Source organism: Mustela nigripes, chromosome 6 (genome assembly GCF_022355385.1).
Source record: "Mustela nigripes isolate SB6536 chromosome 6, MUSNIG.SB6536, whole genome shotgun sequence".
Lineage (NCBI taxonomy): Eukaryota > Metazoa > Chordata > Mammalia > Carnivora > Mustelidae > Mustela > Mustela nigripes.
Genome location: NC_081562.1, coordinates 69,206,799 through 69,228,817, shown reverse-complemented (window position 1 = coordinate 69,228,817; position 22,019 = coordinate 69,206,799). Strand labels below are relative to the sequence as shown.

At 38.5% G+C, this 22,019-nt stretch overlaps 1 protein-coding gene across 3 annotated transcripts in view; it reads right to left on the bottom strand.

Moving 5' to 3' along the window:
- The window catches only part of BCAT1 (branched chain amino acid transaminase 1), a 108,020-nt gene that overhangs the window by 30,773 nt on the left and 55,228 nt on the right, over positions 1–22,019 (bottom strand). For all 3 annotated transcript variants that reach the window (XM_059402803.1, XM_059402802.1, XM_059402804.1), the window contains exons 4-5: positions 17,011–17,121; positions 14,146–14,265 (exon numbers count right to left, since the gene is read on the bottom strand). In XM_059402803.1, the coding sequence (XP_059258786.1) occupies positions 14,146–14,265; positions 17,011–17,121 (231 nt within the window). The remainder of the gene's footprint in view (positions 1–14,145; positions 14,266–17,010; positions 17,122–22,019) is intronic.

Here is a 22,019-nt window from a genome sequence, read left to right as displayed (position 1 = left end):
TTAGAATATGAATTCTTTACTCGATCCCCAACCCACCCCCCCCAACACAGAAGGCTCTGTGGGGACACAGCAAGGTAGACCTCTATGGGGAGCTGTTACCAGAAACTAGCCCCTGATGGCAGTTTGATCTTACCCTTCCAGCCTCCAGAACTGTGAGAAAACAAATTCTAGTGTTAAAGACATTCACTCTGTGGTGTTCTGTCACGGCAGCCCACTAAGACATCCCCTCTCCTTCCTAAGTAATACAAACCCTCCAATCTTAATTTAAATGTCATTTCAGAAAATGAACCCTCTTTACAAAGTCAGGTACTCGTGTTACATGCTATCACAGTACCCTGCACTTCTGTGCATTTAGATAAAATGTCCATCACACTTGCTTACAAATGTTTCTGTAATTCTCTACCTCTTGCTAATCTGCACAATCAGTGATGTGCAAGGCCATCTCCATCCCCTACACAGAATACTGTGCCTTGTTATACCAGGTTTACTACATCATAAGTTGTTTACAGAGAGGAGCTGTGAAAACAACTTAGATAACTTATTTGCCAAATCTGAATTACTTTGATTAAAAAAAAAATACTAAACTTCCTATGTTGCATTGATACCACAGAGAAAATGTTCCTTTGTCTCCTGCCTTATTTCTTAAACTAACCGAATTCATATGTGGACATTCAAAGAACACCATGAGGAAAGCTAAAGTCCAGAATATTCTGAGGCTTGCTATAAAAGACAGTATATATTTAACACTTGACAAAAAGAAAGGATAGCACTCTTCTGTAGGTTTTAAATAAGATTGACCTTAAAATTTAGAAAGCACATAGTTAAGAGAAAACTTAGGATAAGGAAAAAAGAACAAATGCCTGTCTAAGGTTATATAAATGCAGTCATAATGACTGCATATAGCATCAATGTAAGGGGGTAAATTAGATAAACTGTGGAAAGCACCCAGAACCTCCTCTTTTTCAACCATCCAACAAACAGCAATTATTTTTGTTTTTATACCTACTCATTTCTAACGGTAATAGTGGTAAATAAATTCAGTATTTACCAAAACGCAAAGCCTGAAGGTGACATTAGGAGGACTGTAGATGGGACCACGGAAACACTCAACACTTAGTGCTGGAATTGTGGCGAATGAGCACTTGGGGGAAAGACAGTATTCCTATACCAGCATCCGGGAAATACAGCTTGGTATATCTGAAATCAACCCTAAACAGAAATTTTAGCATGGATTATTAAACAAGTGGTCAAGAAAACTTGATAGGGAAGTACCCAGGAAGAGCCAGAATGAGTCACTCTTAGAAACACCATGCTTCATTTCCCTTTCTGAAATGACTAGATCAGGGGTCAGCAAACTTCAGCCTGCTTCCTGTTTTTTAAAATCTTATTGGAATACATGCATTCATGCATTCATGGGTTGTCTATTGAGGTTCTGTGCCACAAAGGCAGACATGAGTAGCGCCTGACTTCATAGGAAAAAGTTTGCTGACCCCTTTCTTTAGAGGACAGGAAAATGCTACAGAAGCATTTTTCTTGTATCAAAAATGGCCTCAAAACCAGGATCTCCTCACTACCTAGACTCAGCACTCAGACTTTGACTTTGTGATTCCATCTAATTTGGTTCAGTTGACTGGGCCAAGGACACAATGGGCCTGGAATAGAGTCACTCAGACCAATACAGGGAGTTGACATTGGCAATGAAGATGCTCTCCAAATAGGCAAGTCTCAACCCAGCCGACCAAGTGAGATCCTAAGTGAGCTGAACGGTACACTCAAGGGAGCCCCAAGAACTGACTCCTGGCTATGGCAATGTGAAGGTCCTTGGTGATCTTGACAAGCATATTTCAGTGGGAGTTGGTGGGGGGGGGGTGGTCAAAAGTCAGAATGTTATAGATTCAAGAGAGAAAGGGGAGAGAGGAGGTTATAATGTCCCAAATCCTGTGGGACATTGTGTGATGCAGTGGAGCAAATGGATGTGCTCTACTTCTGTCCCCTTCATCTAGTCACACATCACTGCCTGCCTGAACTGTCACTCTCAGAAGTAGAATCATGAAGAAGTAGAGCATGGGAAATTTTTTTAGTTTTTAAACAATCAATTTTCTCTTTCCTCTAGATCATTCCATCAGTTTAGAAATATGTAGTAGTAGCTCCCATCTAAAACAAACACATTCTCTTTACCACATGTCCCACTCCAGGACAACCATCTCACCAAGGACCTTCATGTTGCCAAATCCAATAGTCAATTCTTGGGCCTCACCTTTCTGGTCCTGTGGGCAGGATCTACCACAACTGATCATTACTTCCATGTGCCGTACTTGGCTTCTGGTATACCAAGACTTCTTGTTTTTCTTTCAACTTTACAGGCTGTTCCTTCTCAGACTTCTCAGCTGATTCCTTTTTATCTCTCCTTCTTCTTAATGCTGCAGGGCTTGGTTCTCACCTTCTTTTCACTAGTATCTAGATTTCTACTCTTAATAACTTCACATATTCCCTTGACTCTAAAGGCGTTATATGTTAAACACTAAGAAGGTTACTTAAATTCCAAACTCTCCCCCAAATTTCAGACTTGTAGATCTGCCCACTTCCTTGATAACTCAAGCTTAAGTTACCATGCCCCAAACTGAACTCTAGACTCTACCCATCATCGCTCCAACAAATACGGAAGAAAAACGTTGTCCCTCACTCTTCCGCATCCCAACAAATTGTCACTATTCAGTTGCTCTGGCCCAAAGGAAAACTTGACCTATCTCCTTTCACATTCACATCCAATCTGTCAGAAAATTTGGGAATTGCAATAAACTTCCTTGAATATATGTCTTCATGTGAACTAGGGAATTTGTCTACAACCTAAATTCCTTGTAGAAAGCCTGCATTTTTAAGATTCCCAAATTTAATGGTCTCATTTTATTCAATTTACTAATGATACTTCTTATGTTTGTTCTATCAACAAATGGGTGATGAATAGGACACTCTTTGCATAAATTATGCTACCGTATTTCATTGATTCTAAGATATCAATTTTTTCTCACATTTAACATGTCTGAAATCCAGACTCAGCGTTTTACAACTGCTATTGGCCAAGTAGCACTCATGGGAAAGCTGGCATTACCAGACTTGGAATTAGCTATTCATACTGATGGTACTTCCAATGGCTTATGGGCATTGGTGATGCCATACATGCTGAGTTTGCCATTTAAAATGTCTTTAAAAAGTTACAATATGACTTGGCATTGAAAAGAGAAATCACTGAACAGAAAGTGCAAAGACAGGAGCAGGACATATATTTGATATCAGTCAAACAAACATTTGTAGTAACACTGAAAAAATGAAACTGAATATTTTCCTGCAAAGCAACATCCAGTCTTCTCATGGAACCTCTGGGAGGAAGAAATCCATATGAAGATAAAGCTGTGTTAGTTTCTGTTATTAAGCTACATGCAAAAATAAAAATGCCTATCACAAGCCAAGCAGCGCAAATGATGGCAGGAAGAATTGCAGATGTCCTCTGAAAACACAGATTAAAAAAAATAATAATAAAAGCCTGGTATGATTAATTCATGAGTGAGTCAGGATTGTCAGCAGAGTACTGCATCATAGTTTAGCGATGTTTTTTCCATTTCAGTGCATAAAATAATGGGTAACTTATAATTTATGGCATCCTGTATTCAATTAAAAGATACATATGTATGAAGGAATACCTTACAGCTAAGAAAATGGGTAAAACAGAGATAAATCTGTATGTACTGACGTGGAAGAATCTCTAAGACAAATTGTAAATGCAAAAACAATAATACAAACAAAATTGTTCATAGTATGGCTGCCATTTAAATAAGAGACAGACAAAAATACAAATATATATAGAGAAAAAGAGAGAGAGAGAGAGAAGGTACAGCTGGGGAGCCAAAAATAGTCTTCTTCTATGGAGCCTTAATATTGAACAGCTGGCACTGTCAATCAGGGAAGAAAGGATAGACCACTCAAAAAACAGTAATAGAATAATGTGGTATCCATATGGAGAAAAATAAAATTGACTCCCTCATACAAAGTTCACTTCCAAATGGATTTCATCTAAATGGAAAAGCACAACTCTAAAACAGAAGTATGACCATGGAGTAAGGAAGAATTTCTTTAAAACACACAGAAGCCACGAAATAAATAAATAAATAAATAAATAAATAAATAAATTTAATTACATTAAAAAGAAACACTTTTTTAAAAAAGATTTATTTTATACAGTGGGGGAGGGGCAGAGACAGAACTTCAAAGAGACTCTGTGCCAAGCACAGAACCCGACATGGGGCTCAATCCCACGACTCTGATGTCATGACCTGAGTTGAAACTAAGGGTCAGATGCTTAACTGACTGAGCCACCCAGGCAACCCAGTACTGCTGTTTTCTAAAAGATACCAGTAAGAGAGTGAAAAAGCAAGACTAGCCGAAAAAACAAGCCACAGACTAGAACGCTATTTGCAATACATTGATCTGATAAGGGATGTGTCACAGAATGGAAAGTTACTACTTGTGAAATGTATCTCTGACAAAGAATTTACACCTAGAATATACAAAGACTCTAAAAAAATTGAAAAGACAAATGAATTTTTTTAACGGCAAAGGACTGGCAAAGATAATTCCCAAAAGGATTTTCAATACACAATAAACATATGAAAAGGTATTCAACATAATTTGCCCTCAGGGAAATAAAAATTAAAACTACAAGAAGGTAAGACTCATATATCGGAGTGGATAAAATTAACATGATACTACCGGTGTCAGCAAGGATATGAAGCAAATAGAATTTTCATACATTGTTGGTGGGAAAATAAACTGGTAAAAGCAATCTGGAACTCTGTTTTGCAGTATCTAGTAAAGCAAAACACATATATCCTTCTATTCAATTTAACTCCTAAGTAAATACCAAAGAGAAGCAAGTACATAGGTCAATTATAAGACACATACAAGGATGTGCCCCAGAGGCTTTATTTATAAGAGCCAAAAGTTAGAAACACGCCAATTGTCCATCTGTAATAAGACAATCCTGTATTTGGAGGCAGGAAGTAAAAGGAGGAGAGAAAATAAAGAACTACATAGCACACCATGGTTAATTGATTCTAGGGAGGGAAAGGAAATCAACAGAGAAAGATATACAAAAGGTTTCAATTGTACTAGTCACTTTCTACTCCTAACTGTACTAGTCATATTCTAATGTTAACTGGGAGTTAAGTGCATACATTTTCATATTTAATTCTTTTCTTTAAACTATGTGTGTGTGAGTGTGTGTGTAAAAATCTTTGATTATGGGAACCTGAGCAAAGAATTATTGCCAGTTTTGAAAAAAGAGCCTAAAGGTTAATGTACAAACACATGTATGCAAGTAGAGGTAAGAATATGGGCCTCTAGAAGGATATAAGAAAAGGTCACAGGAATTGTTTGGAAGGAGGCAAATGGTGGAACTCTATATCAGAATGAGAGTGAAAGGAAGTTTCCTTACCTTTACATGCCTTTGGTACTATTTGAGTTTGTTACCAGATAGTTTTCCCTCCCCCAAATAGCTCCTTTAACATCTCGGAAAAATACCCCTGTGTACTGTTGGTAGGCAATTAAATTGGCGCACTCTCTGGAAAACAGTATGGAGACTCCCAGGCAAATTAAAAATAGAAATACCATATGATCCAGCAATTTCTGGGTCCTTATCCAAAGAAAACAAAAACACTAACTCCAAAAGAGAAATGCAACTCCGGGCTTACTGCAAAGGATTTACAATAGCCAACATACAGAAACAACCTAAATGTTCACTGAAGGATGAATGGATAAAGAAAATGGAAAACAAAAGGAAAGGAACAAAAGCGAAAATGAACTTTTGGGACTTCATCAAGATAAAAAGCTCCTGCACAGCAAAGGAAATAGTCAACAAAACTAAGAGGCAACCCACAGAATGGGAGAAGATATTTGTAAATAACACTACAGACAAAGGGCTGATATCCAAGATCTATAAAGAACTCATCAAACTCAACACCCAAAAAAACAGGTAATCAAAAAATGGGCAGAAACCATGAACAGACACTTCTCCAAAGAAGACATACAAATGGCTAGCAGACACATGAAAATATGTTCATCATCATAAGCCATCAGGGAGATTAAAATCAAAACCACATTGAGATACCACCTTATACCAGTTAGAATGGCCAAAATTAACAAGGCAGGAAACAAGTGTTGGAGAGTATGTGGAGAAAGGGGAACCCTCTCAAACTGTTGGTGGAATGCAAGTTGGTGCAGCCACTTTGGAAAACAGTGTGGGATTACTTAAGAAATTAAAAATAGAGCTATCCTAGAACCCTGCAATTGCACTACTGGGTATTTACCCCAGAGATACAGATGTAGTGAAAAGAAGGGCCATCTGTACCCCAATGTTCATAGCAGCAATGGCCACAGTTGCCAAACTGTGGAAAGAACCAAGATGCCCTTCAACAGATGAATGGATACAGATGTGGTCCATATATGCAATGGAATATTACTCAGCCATCCGAAATGATGACTACCCAATTTTTACATCAACATCGCTGGGACTAGAGGAGATTATGCTGAGTGAAATAAGTCAAGCAGAGAAAGTCAATTATCATATGGTTTCGCTTACTTATGGAACATGAAGAATAACATGGAGAACATTAGAAGAAGGAAAGGAAAGTGAATTGGGGGAAATCAGAGGAGGAGAAGAACCATGAGAGACTGTGGGCTCTGAGAAACAAATGGGGTTTTAGAGAGGACGGGGAGCAGGTGGGTGGGTGAGCCTGGGGGTGGGTATTGAGGAGGGCACGCACGGACTGCATGGAGCACTGGGTATGGTGCATAAACAATGAATCTTGGAACACTGAAAAAATAAAATTAAATTTAAAAAAAAGAAGAAAGAAAATGTGGTCTACAGATACAATGGAATACTACTTCACCATGAATAGAGAAGGAACGCAGCCTTGCAACAACATGGATGGTCCCTGAGGGCACTATGCGCAATGAAATAAAATGATCTCATTTATATTCAGAATCTAAAACAAAAATGAAAACACACATAAAACAAGCTTGTAGATGCAGAGAACAGATTGGTGGTTACCAGAGGCAGGGGCAGGGTGTGGGAGAAATGGGTAAAGAAGATCAAAATGTACAAACTTGCAGGTATAAAATAAGTCCTGGGGTTGTAACAAACAGCATGGCGACTATAGTTAATAACACTGTATTGTACGTATGAAAGTTGCTAAGAGAATAAATCTTTCAAGTTCTCATCATAAGAAAAAAAATTTTTAAACTATGTATGGTGATGGTTGTTCACCAGACTTACTGTGGTGGTCAATTTGCAATATATGCAAGAATTGATTGGATCTTTATGCACTATGCCTGAGAGATTTACCTGAATTAAAAAAGTCTATCTATCTATCTATCTATCTATCTATCTACCTATCAGAGAGAGAGAGAGAGAGCAAGAGAACACAAGCAGGGGGAGTGGCTGGCGGAGGGAGAAGTAGGCTCCCTGCTGAACAAGGAACCTGATGTGGGGACTTGATCCCAGGACCCTGGGCTCATGACCTGAGCTTAAGGCAGAAACTTAACTGACTGAACCAACCAGGTATCCCTAAATTTTTTTTTTTTTTTTAAATAAAATCCTAGAAACAGATTGGCAAATTTGCGTGTGAAAACTGATATCCCTCAACTTGGAAGTATGGTAACTGAACGTAAAGATCGTAGGAGTGTGTTATATAACACAAGTGTGTTTTGTGTGATAGTGTGTGTTATATAATACAGAATATATAACACATTATAATATCTGGAGTGATTAGGTCAAATGTAATTAAAAGCAGGAAAGCTGCTGGCTCAGAGAAGGAAAGGAAATAGACACAAAGGTGGACTGATATGAGAACAAGACAGGAAAGACCTTAGTAGCTCCATCCATCATATTTCCACACTAACCACTGTTATTGAGCCACACCCCATTTCTCCACAGCACAGACCTCCCTCTAGCAGTACACAGTCATTTCATGAGTTTCTATTATGAAAAGTGACTGCTGCACCAGACACGGATTTCCCAGAGAGCAGAAATGTCACATTTGCTCAGCACTGTTTCCCTAGACCCAGCTCCATGGCAGAGAGACTGAGTGCGCAGGCTTCTTATTTCATCACTTTGGGGCTCAGTTTCCTCATCTCTGAAATGCCACCAGGAGCTCCTACTCTCAGGGTTTGCCAGTGCACAGAAAGCACCAAGCACCGTGCCTGAGACTTAGGAGAGCTTCATAATGGCAGGGGTTGGTGACAGTGTCCAACAAGTGACTGCATTTCATCAAAAAGAATGAGGACTTCCCTAAAACGCAGCAGAACTTTCCCAGACTGGGAAAGTAAAATGGGCCAAAGGCATCTTGCTGGGAAACACTAACTCAAGAATTTCCTGGGTTCTATGTTGTCAACTTCTCGCTGCAGTATTGGATCAGCTGACAGGGAAATGGAATCCCAGTTAGGGACCTGGCACAGGTGGGGCAGGTGTCCAGCATGGAGAACTTTCCAGCACTTAGAAGTGATGGACTGGATAGACACATAGTAACCTGCACAGAAATGAGAAACAACATGCCTTGGGAAAACGTTCAGAAATGGGAGATCAGTGGAACAAAACCATTTCTAGAAAATACAAATAAGAGATACCGAAAACACACACACAGACCAAAAGAATATCCTTTCAAGGCATGAGATGATTGCCAGGGGGTGGTGAGGAGATGGGATGAGAGTAGGGAATGAAGATGGAAGGAAATAAGGAACCAAACGGTGGGACCTCAGAGCCCATGATGGGAAGTGCCATGAACTGAGAGGCAGGAAGGGTAAAAATGAAGACAACCAGAAATCATCCCCATGATAATGGTGACACAGACCAGAACAGCCTCAAGAGGCTGTCCATTGGTAGGAGTGGATGGTAGCTGGTGAGAATAAGCTGCATTTCATAGGCTATAATTAACGCAAATAAGCTGGACCTCGAAAAACAAACTCCAGGTTTGAAGATACTTAGATGGGGCTGTTGATCTGAAGCATGTTAACGGAGTTATACAAATGAGAATTTAATATTGTTTATAAGCAGTGGAATCAATGCGTATGTATATGTGTGTGTATATGTATGTATGTGTGTGTATCTCAAATATGATTGCGATAGAATGCATTAAATTGTAGACAAAAGACAAGTTATAGGATCATAACAGAGGCTCAACCCACTGAGCCACCCCGGTGCCCCTTAGTTTTAAAATCTGTTCACATTCTTTCATTTATAGAGGCTAATTGTGAAGAGAAATGATTGTAAGATATACAATATATATACGCATAAGTAAGGGCAGTGAATAAAGGAAATTCTTTTCATGGGAACAGTTACAATTATAGGTTACATTATATGTGTAATATGAAGATTTTACAAGGTGATAAAAGGAAAAGAAAGGTCTATGAAATTTATGTCCTTAAGCTTCCCATGTAGTGAACCAGAAATCAAGGGTTGGACCATTTGGCAGCGGGAGTTTTATAAATGGGAGCGCTAATGAAAATGTCATTCTGAAAGATTTCCAGAAGTTGTGAATGGGGAAACTGTTTATGTGAAGTGACTGAAAATGCGCTGCACTGTTCAGATTGTATTCTGGGCATCCGAGGCTGCAATTAACCAAAGCAGACTGCTTCTCTAGTGGGGCTCAGCTCCAGAGATTTACGTAGGGGCGCTCTGAGTGTAGAAGTAGGAGTTAAGGGGTGCCTGGATGGCTCAGTCATGATCCCAGGGAGCCCCGTATCCATCTCTCTGCTTAGCATGGAGTCTTTCTGCCTCTCCCTCTGTCTGCCGCTCTGCCTACTTGTGCTCTGTCAAATAAATAAATAAAATCTTTAAATATATATATTAAAAAAAAAAGAAGAGGTATGAGTTAACTGAATATGAGGGATTCCTCCCCTTCTGCATGAGCCAAAGACAGTCTGTCTAGGAGAACAGCTGAAAAAGCCAAGTCTGCTGGTGGCTTGCAGATCTGTGGCCTCAGCCTGGGACCTGGTCAAAGGGGCTGAGTGGGCTGTCGCTCCACCATCAGACTTGATTCTTCTCCGTGACACAGATCCTCAGCCCTGCTACTATCCAGTGCAGCCTCACTCTGTCACCTCTCCAATCATCTCCGGTGGGATGAGAGGACACTGAGAAAAACTGGAAACGTGAAAGGCTGAACGCCATGATAACATGGGATTTCAGAATTCATGGTTGTGCCTATTTTGTTATAGACTGTGGTCAAAGCACTCGTACCTTATTAGAATCACTAAGGAAATAAAGCCTGTGTCTGTTTGTACGTTCATATAGCTGTACCTGCTTGGAGTTACTAAACAGAGTGAAGCTGGATAAAACAGATGTTAAAATCAGCAAAACCCAGCTTCTTTAGAGGTAAGGCTGCTCGGTATCCTGTACTGATTCTGATAGCCATGTAATTTTAACTTCTTGTCCGATAAAATGAAAATCTAGAAATTGTTCATGTAAATGTTCTTTATTTAAATAGTAGGCTTTCAGATTTTATCTTAATTTCCAATTGACACATAATCCGCAGTAGTCTGAGGCACTCCAGCTTTTAGTTTCTGTTTAAGTTTTTTACTCCCTATAAAAAAACATTTTAGAAGATAGTAAAGGGATGTTCAAATTCTTTTCTTAATGAGAAATCTTTTGGTAACGTGAATGATTTTACTCTCTAAACTTTTCCCAAGAGGTTTATGTATTAATGTTCAGCATTTTGTTTAGTAATATGAACTTCATGGGAAAAAATTTTTTAAAAAGAATTTCTACCCATTGGCAGCCTGGTATATTTTACTGGCAAGCTCTACCCAGTAGTTATATACTAATAGATAATTATAAATGTCCCAATAAAATACTATTCTGTTTATCATAATCCTAAATCTAACAAGCTTTTAGTAATAGACTCGATTATTATCGAATAAGTCTGGAAGACATATAAAGAACTGCACAAAAACATTCATATGTAGGTATTACCTATGTAAGTCAGTAAAAATGAAGGGTCAGTTAATGATAAACATGTGAAGAAGCAGAACACTTTGCAAACATAATGAAATTCGTAAGCTGATAGGAGAACCACTCTCTTATCACATGGCTGCTGCCGAATCAAACTGGGCATAAGAAGGAATAATTAACACTGGACTGTTGTATCATGGCCCCTGAAAGTGAAAATGACACCGTGCCCTTGGGACGAAGGTGAGCTTTCAAAGATGTAAATATTTCTGCCTGGTGCCAGTTGGCCATCCCAGGAGCAAATAAAGCTTTAAAGACTGCTAGCCATATACTTAATTCTTTCCCAAGGCTTGAGATGGTGATACTCTTGAAAGTAGTAAGGAAATCCCTGGAAAGTTTGCTTAAATGCAGGGTCTCTGATCTTGGCTCCACAGACTTAAATTATTTGGCTCTGGGCTGGAGCTCAATACAGATGAGTGGGTTGTAGAACACTGACTATTCGACCCTCACAGGGGACTACCACACCCAGGACTAGACACTGGGCACACGAGATTAAGGCAGGGTGAGATCACTTAATAAATTACCCCAACATATATTTATTTGCTCATTCAAAGAAGTCAAAACACCTCCTGGATCGAAGACCCACTTAATCAATTCATCTAACCATGAAAAGAACTGGAAACAAAAATAATGTGGATATTAGCCAGCAGAAGACAAGACCAAAACATCAGATAACTGATACAGAGGTGAGTCTGCAATTATTCGGTGAAGCCAGTGACAAGGCAGAGCCATCAATTTCCTTCAATTCTTAACTTACTACTTGTAAAGCAGATTTTGAAAAATTCTTGATTTTGAGATCCAAAGCACGATCAAGTAGGTAAGTTGATAGTCCAGTGGGAGAGAACTACTTGGCCGAGCTTTTATCACTGAGGTTCCTAAATTCCGCCCGGCATCAGAAACACCATTCTGATCTACTCAATGAGTATCTCTGTGGATTGGGGTCAAGATGTATATTTAAAAAAATACCTGGGGGTGCCTGGGTGTCTCAGTGGGTTAAGCCTCTGCCTTCAGCTCAGGACATGATCTCAGGGTCCTGGCATCAAGGCCCACATCGGCCTCTCTGCTCAGCAGGGAGTCTGCTTCCCCCTCTCTCTCTGCCTCTCTGCCTACTTGTAATCACTCTGAGTCAAATAAATAAAATCTTTAAAAAATAAAAAAATAAATGAAAAAAAAAAACCAGGGTGGGGGCACCTAGATGGTTGTCAGTAGTCAGTTAAGCATCTGACTTGATGTTGACTCAGGTAATGATCTCAGGTTTTAGAGATGGAGCCCTGTGTCAGGCTCCGACTTGGGGTTGAGCCTGGTTAAGATTGTGTTTCTCCCTCTCCCTCCTCAGCCAATCAATCAATCATCAGTCAAACAAACAAACTTGGGTGATTCAAATGCAAAAATTTGAAGATCACCAATAGAGAGGATTATTGTGACAACAGGCTAGACTATAAAATCAGATTTATAAACTTGTCTAACTCTAGGTTATAGGATTCTGGAACTCTGAACAATTTACTAAATTGCAGAACAAAATACACTACGAAACTATAGACCAATACCTTTTAGGAGCATTGACAAAAATTCTTAACAAAATGCTTGCAAACTGAATACAAGATTTAATATGAATTATTCATGGTAGCTAAGTAGGATTTAGTCCAGGAATGCAAGGTTGTTTTAACACCAAAAAAACGAATATAACAAATATAATTTAGAATAAGGGACAAAAACACATAATCCTGTCAAGACATTTAGAAAAAGCCATCAACAATATCTAACATACATTCATAACAAAACTTTCAACAAACTCAGAATAGAAGAATCAGATCTTAGAATGGGAAAGTACTTCAGAATAAACACAAGACAGTGCTTCCAGAGTAGTAACAATGTTTCAACAAACTTTTAAAAACCGTTTCTTCCTATCCTAAAATATAAACACTAAAAATAAAATATATAAATAAAATATAAAATTAAAAATAGACTTTATTAATACTAAAATGCCAGAGATATAAGGAGTAGATAACTTTTGTTATTGTCTCAATTCTTCCAAATTTGTTAGGGAGACTGCACTTCATGAAATTCATTGCCTGCATTCATCATAGTCTTTCAAAAGGCATCCAAAGGATGCCAAAGAACCACTTAGGTATTTTTTCCATGGCCTTATATATTTCCATACTTCTGGCATTCAGATGTCAGAATAGAGAAACTGGTAAGCATATAATTACCTAGTAGAGAGCAGAATGCCTAGACTACAGCAAAAGAATGTCATCTTCTACCTATTCCTAAAAATCTCATATGCCACAGCCCCTTCATTTGCTACCCACACTCAACCCCCCCACCATGATCCCTCCACACCACCCACTCTCCATAAGACCACAGCTGCCTAGAAGAGGAAGGAGACAAGTAATAGGGTCTTTACAGGACACCCACCCAAGTGGCCTTAGGTTCTCCAGGCATGTCCTCCTTTTGCAAGGGCACCAACCAGTAGACTGTGACCTACCAGCAGATCTTATCATCCTGATGTGTAAAGCCAAGACTCTAGCTCTCAAGGTCCTTCCCTAAAACCCATTGTGTGAACTTCATTTTCAACATTTCCTATGGGGGAAGAGGGACTTCTACTCCCACTCCTTGGTAATCCCAAGACTTCAGGAAAATGAAAATTAAAAGCAGCAGCTCTCCCTCCTCCAAATTTCAAAATCATTACCACGTCCACCTTGGAGAACTGCTGCCAGGAGAAGAGACATTACACTGAAGAATTACTCTGAGGAAACTCAGGAAAATATAAGGATACTGGTGAATCTTGAGTAAGGGAAGACAAACAGCCTTGCTCATTGCTCATTCCTTGACTCATCTACATTGGTAACTATGGCTGCTTCTGTACCACAATGTTGGAATTGAGTTGTTGTGACAGAAACTATATGGCCCACAAAGCCTGATATATTTACCATCTGGCCCTTTAAAGAAAATGTTTGCTGATACCTGGTTTTGATAATCAGGAGAAAGGAGTCATTTATGTTATTGGGGGCTATCAAATTATATCCCAGAAGTTTCTCACATGAAGAAATGATGATAAGCTGCCCACCCAGAAACAGGGAGTCAGTTTGTACCTCAGTTCCGATGAACGTGGGACGAATATACAGACTAGCAGATGTTGAATGGGGGACCCATTCTTGATCCAATTTCACAAGCTCTTTAATACACTCTAAAAGCTCTTCCTTGTCAAATACCTGAAGGAATGGAAAACATAATGAAGAGTGAGATTTTCCTACATTGTAGCTATAAGAAATGATCCTCATGAAAGCTTTAGAATGTTAAAAAAAAAAAAAAAAAAAAAGAAGAAGTAATAATATAACCATTTTTTCCCCTGATTTTTTTCTCTAAAATTGTGATGGGATGATAGATTATCTTCATGGAGGAGATAAAATAGTGGATCCCTATCTCTTACCATAGCAAATACCAATTATAGTTGGATTATACATTTAAATATGATAAAACATTAAGACTTTTATAAAGTAAAAATCAAAAAAATACCTCTGTCACCTTAAGGTAGAAAAGAGTTTTGCTTTTTTTCATCTTTAAGATTTATGTATTTAGGGGTGCCTGGGTGGCTCAGAGGGTTTAGCCTCTGCCTTCAGCTCAGGGCATGAGCTCAGGGTCCTAGGATCGAGCCCTGCATCGGGCTCTCTGTTCAGTGGGAAGCCTGCTTCTCCCTCTCTCTCTGCCTGCATCTCTGTCTACTTGTGATCTGTCAAATAAATAAATAAATACAATCTTTAAAAAAAAAAAATTATTTATTTAGGGACGCTTGAGTGGCTCAGTGGGTTAAGCTGCCTTTGGCTCAGGTCATGATCTCAGGGTCCTAGGATCAAGCCCCGCATCGGCTCTCTGCTTGGCGGTGAGACCGCTTCCCCCTACCCCCGTGCCTACTTGCGATCTCTCTGTCAAATGGATAAATAAAATCTTAAGAAAAAAAAAAGATTTATTTATTTATTTATTTGAAATAGCACAGCACGCACTAGAGTGGCAGGGTGGGGCAGAGAGAGAGGGAGTCCTTACACAGATTCCATGCTGAGAAGCAACAAATTGGGTGAAGTTACTCATAACCCCTAACTAACCAAGTATCATAACTTGAATCTGTTAAGATATTCTGAAAATGAGTAAGAAAGACACAGATAACCCAAGAGAAAAATGGGCAAAGGCAAAGAGAAGTTTATTTCTAAGGAGGAAAATGTTTTCATATATTAGATGGGTGACAGATTCTAAAATAAGTTAGTTTCTACTCACTTAACAGGGCAAAGAAACATACTTTCAGAGATGTAGGTCACGGGTTATCCAGGGTTGAAATGACTCAGAAATACATATCTAAGTAGAACTCATGACATTAAGAACTGCCTACTTAAATGAGAACTTAGAACAGCAACCGCAGCATAAGAATATAGAATTCAGGATTGCCAATCATACAGGACATATCGTCACTCTGAGTCACTGAAGATTTAGTGACAACAGAACTTGACTAGGAATTAAAAAATCTTGCACCCAATTTCTTGCCCTGTCCCTTTACTCTGTGACTTTAGGCCAGTCATGTAAGCTCTTGAGGCTTGAGATTTCTTCTAGGTACAAACGTGCTACTAAAACACACAACACATACTTTTTTTTTTTTTTTAAAAAACACATACCTTCTGGAGGATTACTGTTATGATTAAATAGAGAAGGAATGTAAAACCACATAACACACTTTATGGCAGAGCTGAGGTCCAACAGATGTTAATTCCCTTTCCTGCTGCCCCCGCTTTAAAGTATTTCCTGGTAATTTGTCTGTTGTGGCACAAGAGTGAAACTAGTCCAAAGAATGTACCTTCATTTCCCTTCTGGCACTATATTATGGCCCCTGAAGGAGGTGAGTGAAGCATGGGTCACAAAAATAGGAAGGAGAAGGAAGATCCTGCTAAAATGGAGTAGTTACTTGGGCTTCTTCAAAGTACAGCCTGGGCTGGGCTCCTGAACGTTAGGTATGCAGAATTTGCAAAAGAAGAAAAAGACTCCTACAGTTCAGAAAGGCAACCTGGTCATGTATCAGGGAAGGGCAGTAATTGAAGACACTTCTTACCTGGATGTGAGCCATAGGACCTAAATCCAACCCACCATATAATGAATTCTGCTGTTTAACGATGTTATAGACAGTCACCAATGGCCATAACAATCTACTTTGATATCATTTTCTTAAAAAAAAAAGAAAGCTTGGGCTAAAATATTAAAATAATTAAATCATTGCAAACTTGCTAGTGTCCCAAGCAATTGAGCAAAAATACTCCTAAAATACCTGTGTGGCACACCCTATTTCCCATTTCACATATTATAATTTCATAGGATCTTCACATTTTATATATTTTAGTTTGAGGTATATTTTTCTTCCAACCCCCCATGGACATTTATGAAGAAACAGATCGTGGAACTGCCAAGTGGTATTGGTTATTTCCTTGTATTTTTACCTCATTCATTACAAAGTAGATGAGAAGTACCTTAAGAACTCTCATGATTTGTACTGAATATTGATCTAACTATAGTTGAACCTTGAACAACATGGATCTGAACTGCATAGGTCCATTTGCATGTGGCTTTTTTTTTAATGTATAGTTTCTATAAACATATTTTCTCTCCAGTATGATTTCCTTAATCACACTTCCTTTTCTCCAGCTCTCTTTGTTACAAGAATCAAGTCTACAATACGTATAATACATAATATATGTGTTGATTAACTGTGTATGTTTTGGAAAGGCTTCCTAGTCAACAGTAAGTTAAGTAAGTTAACAGTGGTTAAGTTTTGGGGAGATTTTCAATGGCTTGGGGTCAGTGCTCCTAACCCCTGCCTTCCTCAAGGATCAACTGTATTCAGAAAGGATTTGTTTTGTGGTAAAATCACAGTGACTCATCACATCTGGAGAAACACAAAAGAAACTCCTAAATTTACATACCGGCAGAGTGGCCCTCACAGCAGATCGGTGCATTCTATCCATGTTGAGGTCTGGCCGAAACAGTCGAATTTTATTATCTACTCCTCGAAATGCCTTCAGTCCTTCAAACAACTAAAGATAACAGGAGAAATAAATCTTAGGGGATAACAAAATGAAAACAATCTCTGTATTTAAAAGACTGGCTTTCTGGGGCGCTTGGGTGGCTCAGTGGGTTAAAGCCTCTGCATTTAGCTCAGGTTGTGATCCCAGCATCCTGGGATCGAGCCCTGCGTTGGGCTCTCTGCTCAGCAAGGAGCCTGCTTCCTCCTCTCTCTCTTCCTGCCTCTCTGCCTACTTGTGATCTCTGTCTGTCAAATTAAAAAAAAAAAAAAAAATGACTGGCTTTTCTGTGGGCACACATCTTCTTCATCATGCCAAGCTCTCGATGTTGACCAAAGATTTCTAAATCTAGACAACAGTTGACAGGCTGGTTATTGTAGCTAGACTAAAAACAAACTCTTTTCGTACCAAATTCTGATGGGAATTCAAAGTTACCCTTTCCTTAGCAGGACCCGTACTGCCAAATAACACCTCCATGGAGGTGGGGAGAGCAATCACACAACGTGGGCTAACTGCCCAGTTAATGAACAGGGAAGCAAAGAACCCACTCTTGCGCCCTAAACACATGCGCCTCCTTTCATTTAATCTGGCTCATTCAAACTCTGGATCGTAGGTAATCTAGATGTGACCTGGGCTGGTTTAGTCCCCCAAATCACAGAAGCCCAGCAACTCAAGGCCATCCCATGGTAGGGGCAGGGCATTGCCTCAAAACGCCAAGGCCAGAAGAACCACTGGGCAGAGAAGTTAAAAGACTCTGAAGTAGCTGCATATGGATAAACACAGAGAAAAGAGAAAAACCAATAATTTTAGTGGGAAATCTTAACACCGGTTCTTTAGATAACTGATAGAACAAACAGGCTGAAACTCGGCAAAGATATGGCCAATTTGAACAACAGGAACAACAAACTAAGCTAATGGACAGAGAGAACCCTGCACACAGCACCTGCAAAATGCATGCTCTTTTCACACATTTTCCAACCAGAAACCAGAAATCAGGATCGGAAATAGGATGACAAAATGTCAACATTTTGGCAAGGAAGAAACTCATCGTTAAGTAAAGTATTAGTCAAAGAAGAAAAATAATGGAATTTAGAAAATTTATTGAACTGAAGGACAGCTGGGCCCTTAGAAGCTTATAGTCTCAAAGCTCAGCTCACGTGAGAAAAGAAATCTAAATCATGTAGCACAATTTCAAAGCACTAGATTAGATCTAAGGGCAAATATTTAACTTATTAAATGGAACAGGGGTAAAGCTTCAGTTAAAAGAGAAGGTTGTCAGATTTTGGACTCAGTTGAGAACATCTGAAACATACCAGAAGCAAAAAGACATAGCTAGCAAAATGTCATACATACTTTCTAAAGTAAAGCTGGTGAGGTTATATTGTTAGTAAATATAAAACAAAATTAAACTTTATTTTAAGAAAATTAATAAATTTTATTTTTTTTTAAGTTTTTATTTATTTATTTGACAGAGATCACAAGTAGGCAGAGAGGTAGGCAGAGAGAAAGGAGGAAGCAGGCTCCCTGCTGAGCAGAGAGCCTGATGTGGGGCTTGATCCCAGGACCCTAAGACCACGACCTGAGCTGAAGGCAGAGGCTTAACCCACTGAACCGCCCAGGCTCCCCAAACTTAATAAATTTTAATTAGTAAATATAAAACAAAATCAGTAGATACAAAATTAGTTTTAAATTAAATTTTACCAGAGGTTAAAGAAAGTGACTTCATAGGGTTCTAATTGCTTCATTTACTTCACTTTAATTTTAAAATTGTAGGCACCTGATGTGGGTTCAAGTATATGTAAAAATTATATAATACTCTCATTAAGCAGCACAGATGCAAAATATACTAAGGGATAACACAGCATGACAAAGTTGGACTTATCTCAGGAACAGAGGTTGATTTAACATTTAGAAAAATCAATTAATGAGGGACATCTGGGTGGCTCAGTGGGTTAAGCCACTGTCTTCAGCTCAGGTCATGATCCCAGGGTCCTGGGATCGAGCCCCAAATCAGGCTCTCTGCTCAGCAGGGAGCCTGCTTCCTCCTCTCTCTCTGCCTGCCTCTCTGCCTGCTTGTCATCTCTCTCTGTCAAATAAATAAATAAAATCTTTAAAAAAAAAAAAAGAAAGAAAAATCAATGAATGAGATTCATTATACTCATAGCCTTGATGAAGAAAAAAGCGATATGATCATCTCATTAGATGTGGTAAATGCAACTGATAAAACTGAACACTCTTTTGAGATTTTTTTTTCTAAGTTTCCTAGATAACTAAGAAGGAAACTTTGGTAATTGATAAAGAATATCTACAATGAACTTGCAGCAAATATTGTGCTTAATGATAAAATTTAAAGCCTTCCTTTTCAGAGTGGGAACATCACAAATTGCCTGCTGTGACTACTTTAATTCAATACTATACAAGCGTAATAAGTCAAATATATCAAATAAATAATCATGTAAAAAGCATTGGGTTGAAAAGAAAAAAAAACTGTCACAGATTATAAAACATAGATAAGATTAAATATGTAGAAAATCCAGAAAAACCAACATCCTCCTTTGAAATTATTTGGTTAGGCAAGGTAACCAAATGCAAAATTATATTCCTATGTAACAGAAAATAAAAACACTATTTATGATAGACTTAAGAGAGGACTATTTGGGGGCGGGGAGGGCCTAAAAGAAGAGAAGATCCATAAGGACAACATAAAACCTTATCAAGTCATTGGAGGCCTAACTAAATGTAGAAAGCTACTGCACACTCCTGGATCCAAAGACTCAATATCATCAAGATACTGATTCTCCCAAACTGATTTATATACTCCATGTAATCCAACTGAAAATCAGGTCAGGGCATTTTATTTTCTTTGAACAAACTAAATTACAAAAGTTGACTGACTTGATAAACAGAGTTTAAGAGTGATACGGAAAAGCAAACGGCTGAGAAGATGCAAAGCATTCCTGAGAGGGAAAGCAGGACTTGTCCTAGGCAGACATCAAGACTCCATACACTGGAAATCAAGACAGTGTGACATTCGTGCAGATAGACAAGTACAACAACAGAACAGAAGAGAGATCCAGATAGACAATGCAATGAAAATGAAGACCCAGAAGCAGACCCATACAAATGTGATAGAGGAGGCAGGGAAAAAAGGAGAGAAAAAAAGAACAGTACTTAAAAAAAAAAAAGATTTATTTATTTATGTATGGGAGCAGGGAGAGAGGGAGACAGAATCCCAAACAGAATCCCAAACTGCACTGAGCATGGAACCCGATACCATCCTTGATCTTAGGACACTGAGCTCACCCACCTGAGCTGAAACCAGTCGGTCCCTTAACCATCTATACCAGCAAGGTGCCCCAAAGAATAGTCCCTTTTAAATGGTGCTATTCAACAGGGTATCCACTGGGAGAAAAAAACAAATTGGACCCCTACCTATATAAAAACCAGCTTCTAGGAGTAAAGATCTTCCTGTGAAAGACAAAATCAATAATACAGAAAGATGCCATTAAGATATGAGGTTAGGAAAAGAATCTTTAGACAAGATTCCCAAACTACCAAATATAAAGCAAGGATTGATAAATTCCACTTAAGATTTAAATGTATTTCTTGTCATCAAAAAATTATAAAAAAAGTAAGAGACCTTAGAAGAAGATACCTAAGATACTCAAAGTACTTCCACAAATCAAAAAGACAATAGAAAAGTGAGCAAAAGATCTGAACAGGCACTCTAAATAGGAGATATCCAATTGCTTAGTAACCCTATGAAAAGTTGTTCAACCTCTTAGAGTACTGGAAATTAATATCACAATAATGAGATGCCATTACATGAAAGTTGCTAAAATTTTAAAATCTGATTATATTAAGAGTTGATCAGGTTTTGGAACAATAAAAATGCTTATTCATGGCTTGTGGGTATAAAATGGTTAAAATCACTACAGAAAATTAAAGATACCTCTGATGACTGGTAGTGCTATTCCTTGGTATATCCTTACACAGTATTTGTCAAATCTTTTGGCATCAGGATGTCTTTAAACTTTTAAAAATTATTATCACTTCTTGGCCTTTTGGCTAAGATCAAGCACAAACTTCTAAAACTTATAAAGACCCCAAAAGCTTTTTATGAGCAGTTATTCTATAATTACCATATTAGAAATTAGAAGTGAACCATTAAATTTAACAGTAATAAACCATGACATGTTAACGTATTTTAATGAAGACTATCTATATTTTCCAAAAAGATTATTGTTAAGTGTGACAGTTTTTCGTTTGCAAATCTTTCATAGGTGACTTAATGAAAGACAACTGGATTCTTATAACCTGCTTTTGCTCTTGCAGTATATTGTTTTGGCTGAAGTACACAAAGAAAATTCCAAAATCACACAGACACGCGGTTGAGAAAAGGAAGAGTATTTTTATTAATAATTTTTTTTATTTTTTATAAACATATATTTTTATCCCGAGGGGTACAGGTCTGTGAATCACCAGGTTTACACACTTCACAGCACTCACCAAAACACATACCCTCCCCAATGTCCATAATACCACCCCCTTTTCCCAAACCCCCTCCCCCCAGCAACCCTCAGTTTGTTTTGTGAGATTAACAGTCACTTATGGTTTGTCTCCCTCCCAATCCCATCTTGTTTCATTTATTCTTCTCCTACCCACTTAAGCCCCCATGTTGCATCACCACTTCCTCATATCAGGGAGATCATATGATAGTTGTCTTTCTCCACTTGACTTACTTCGCTAAGCATGATATGCTCTAGTTCCATCCATGTTGTCGCAAATGGCAAGATTTCATTTCTTTTGATGGCTGCATAGTATTCCATTGTGTATATATACCACATCTTCTTGATCCATTCATCTGTTGATGGACATCTAGGTTCTTTCCATAGTTTGGCTATTGTGGA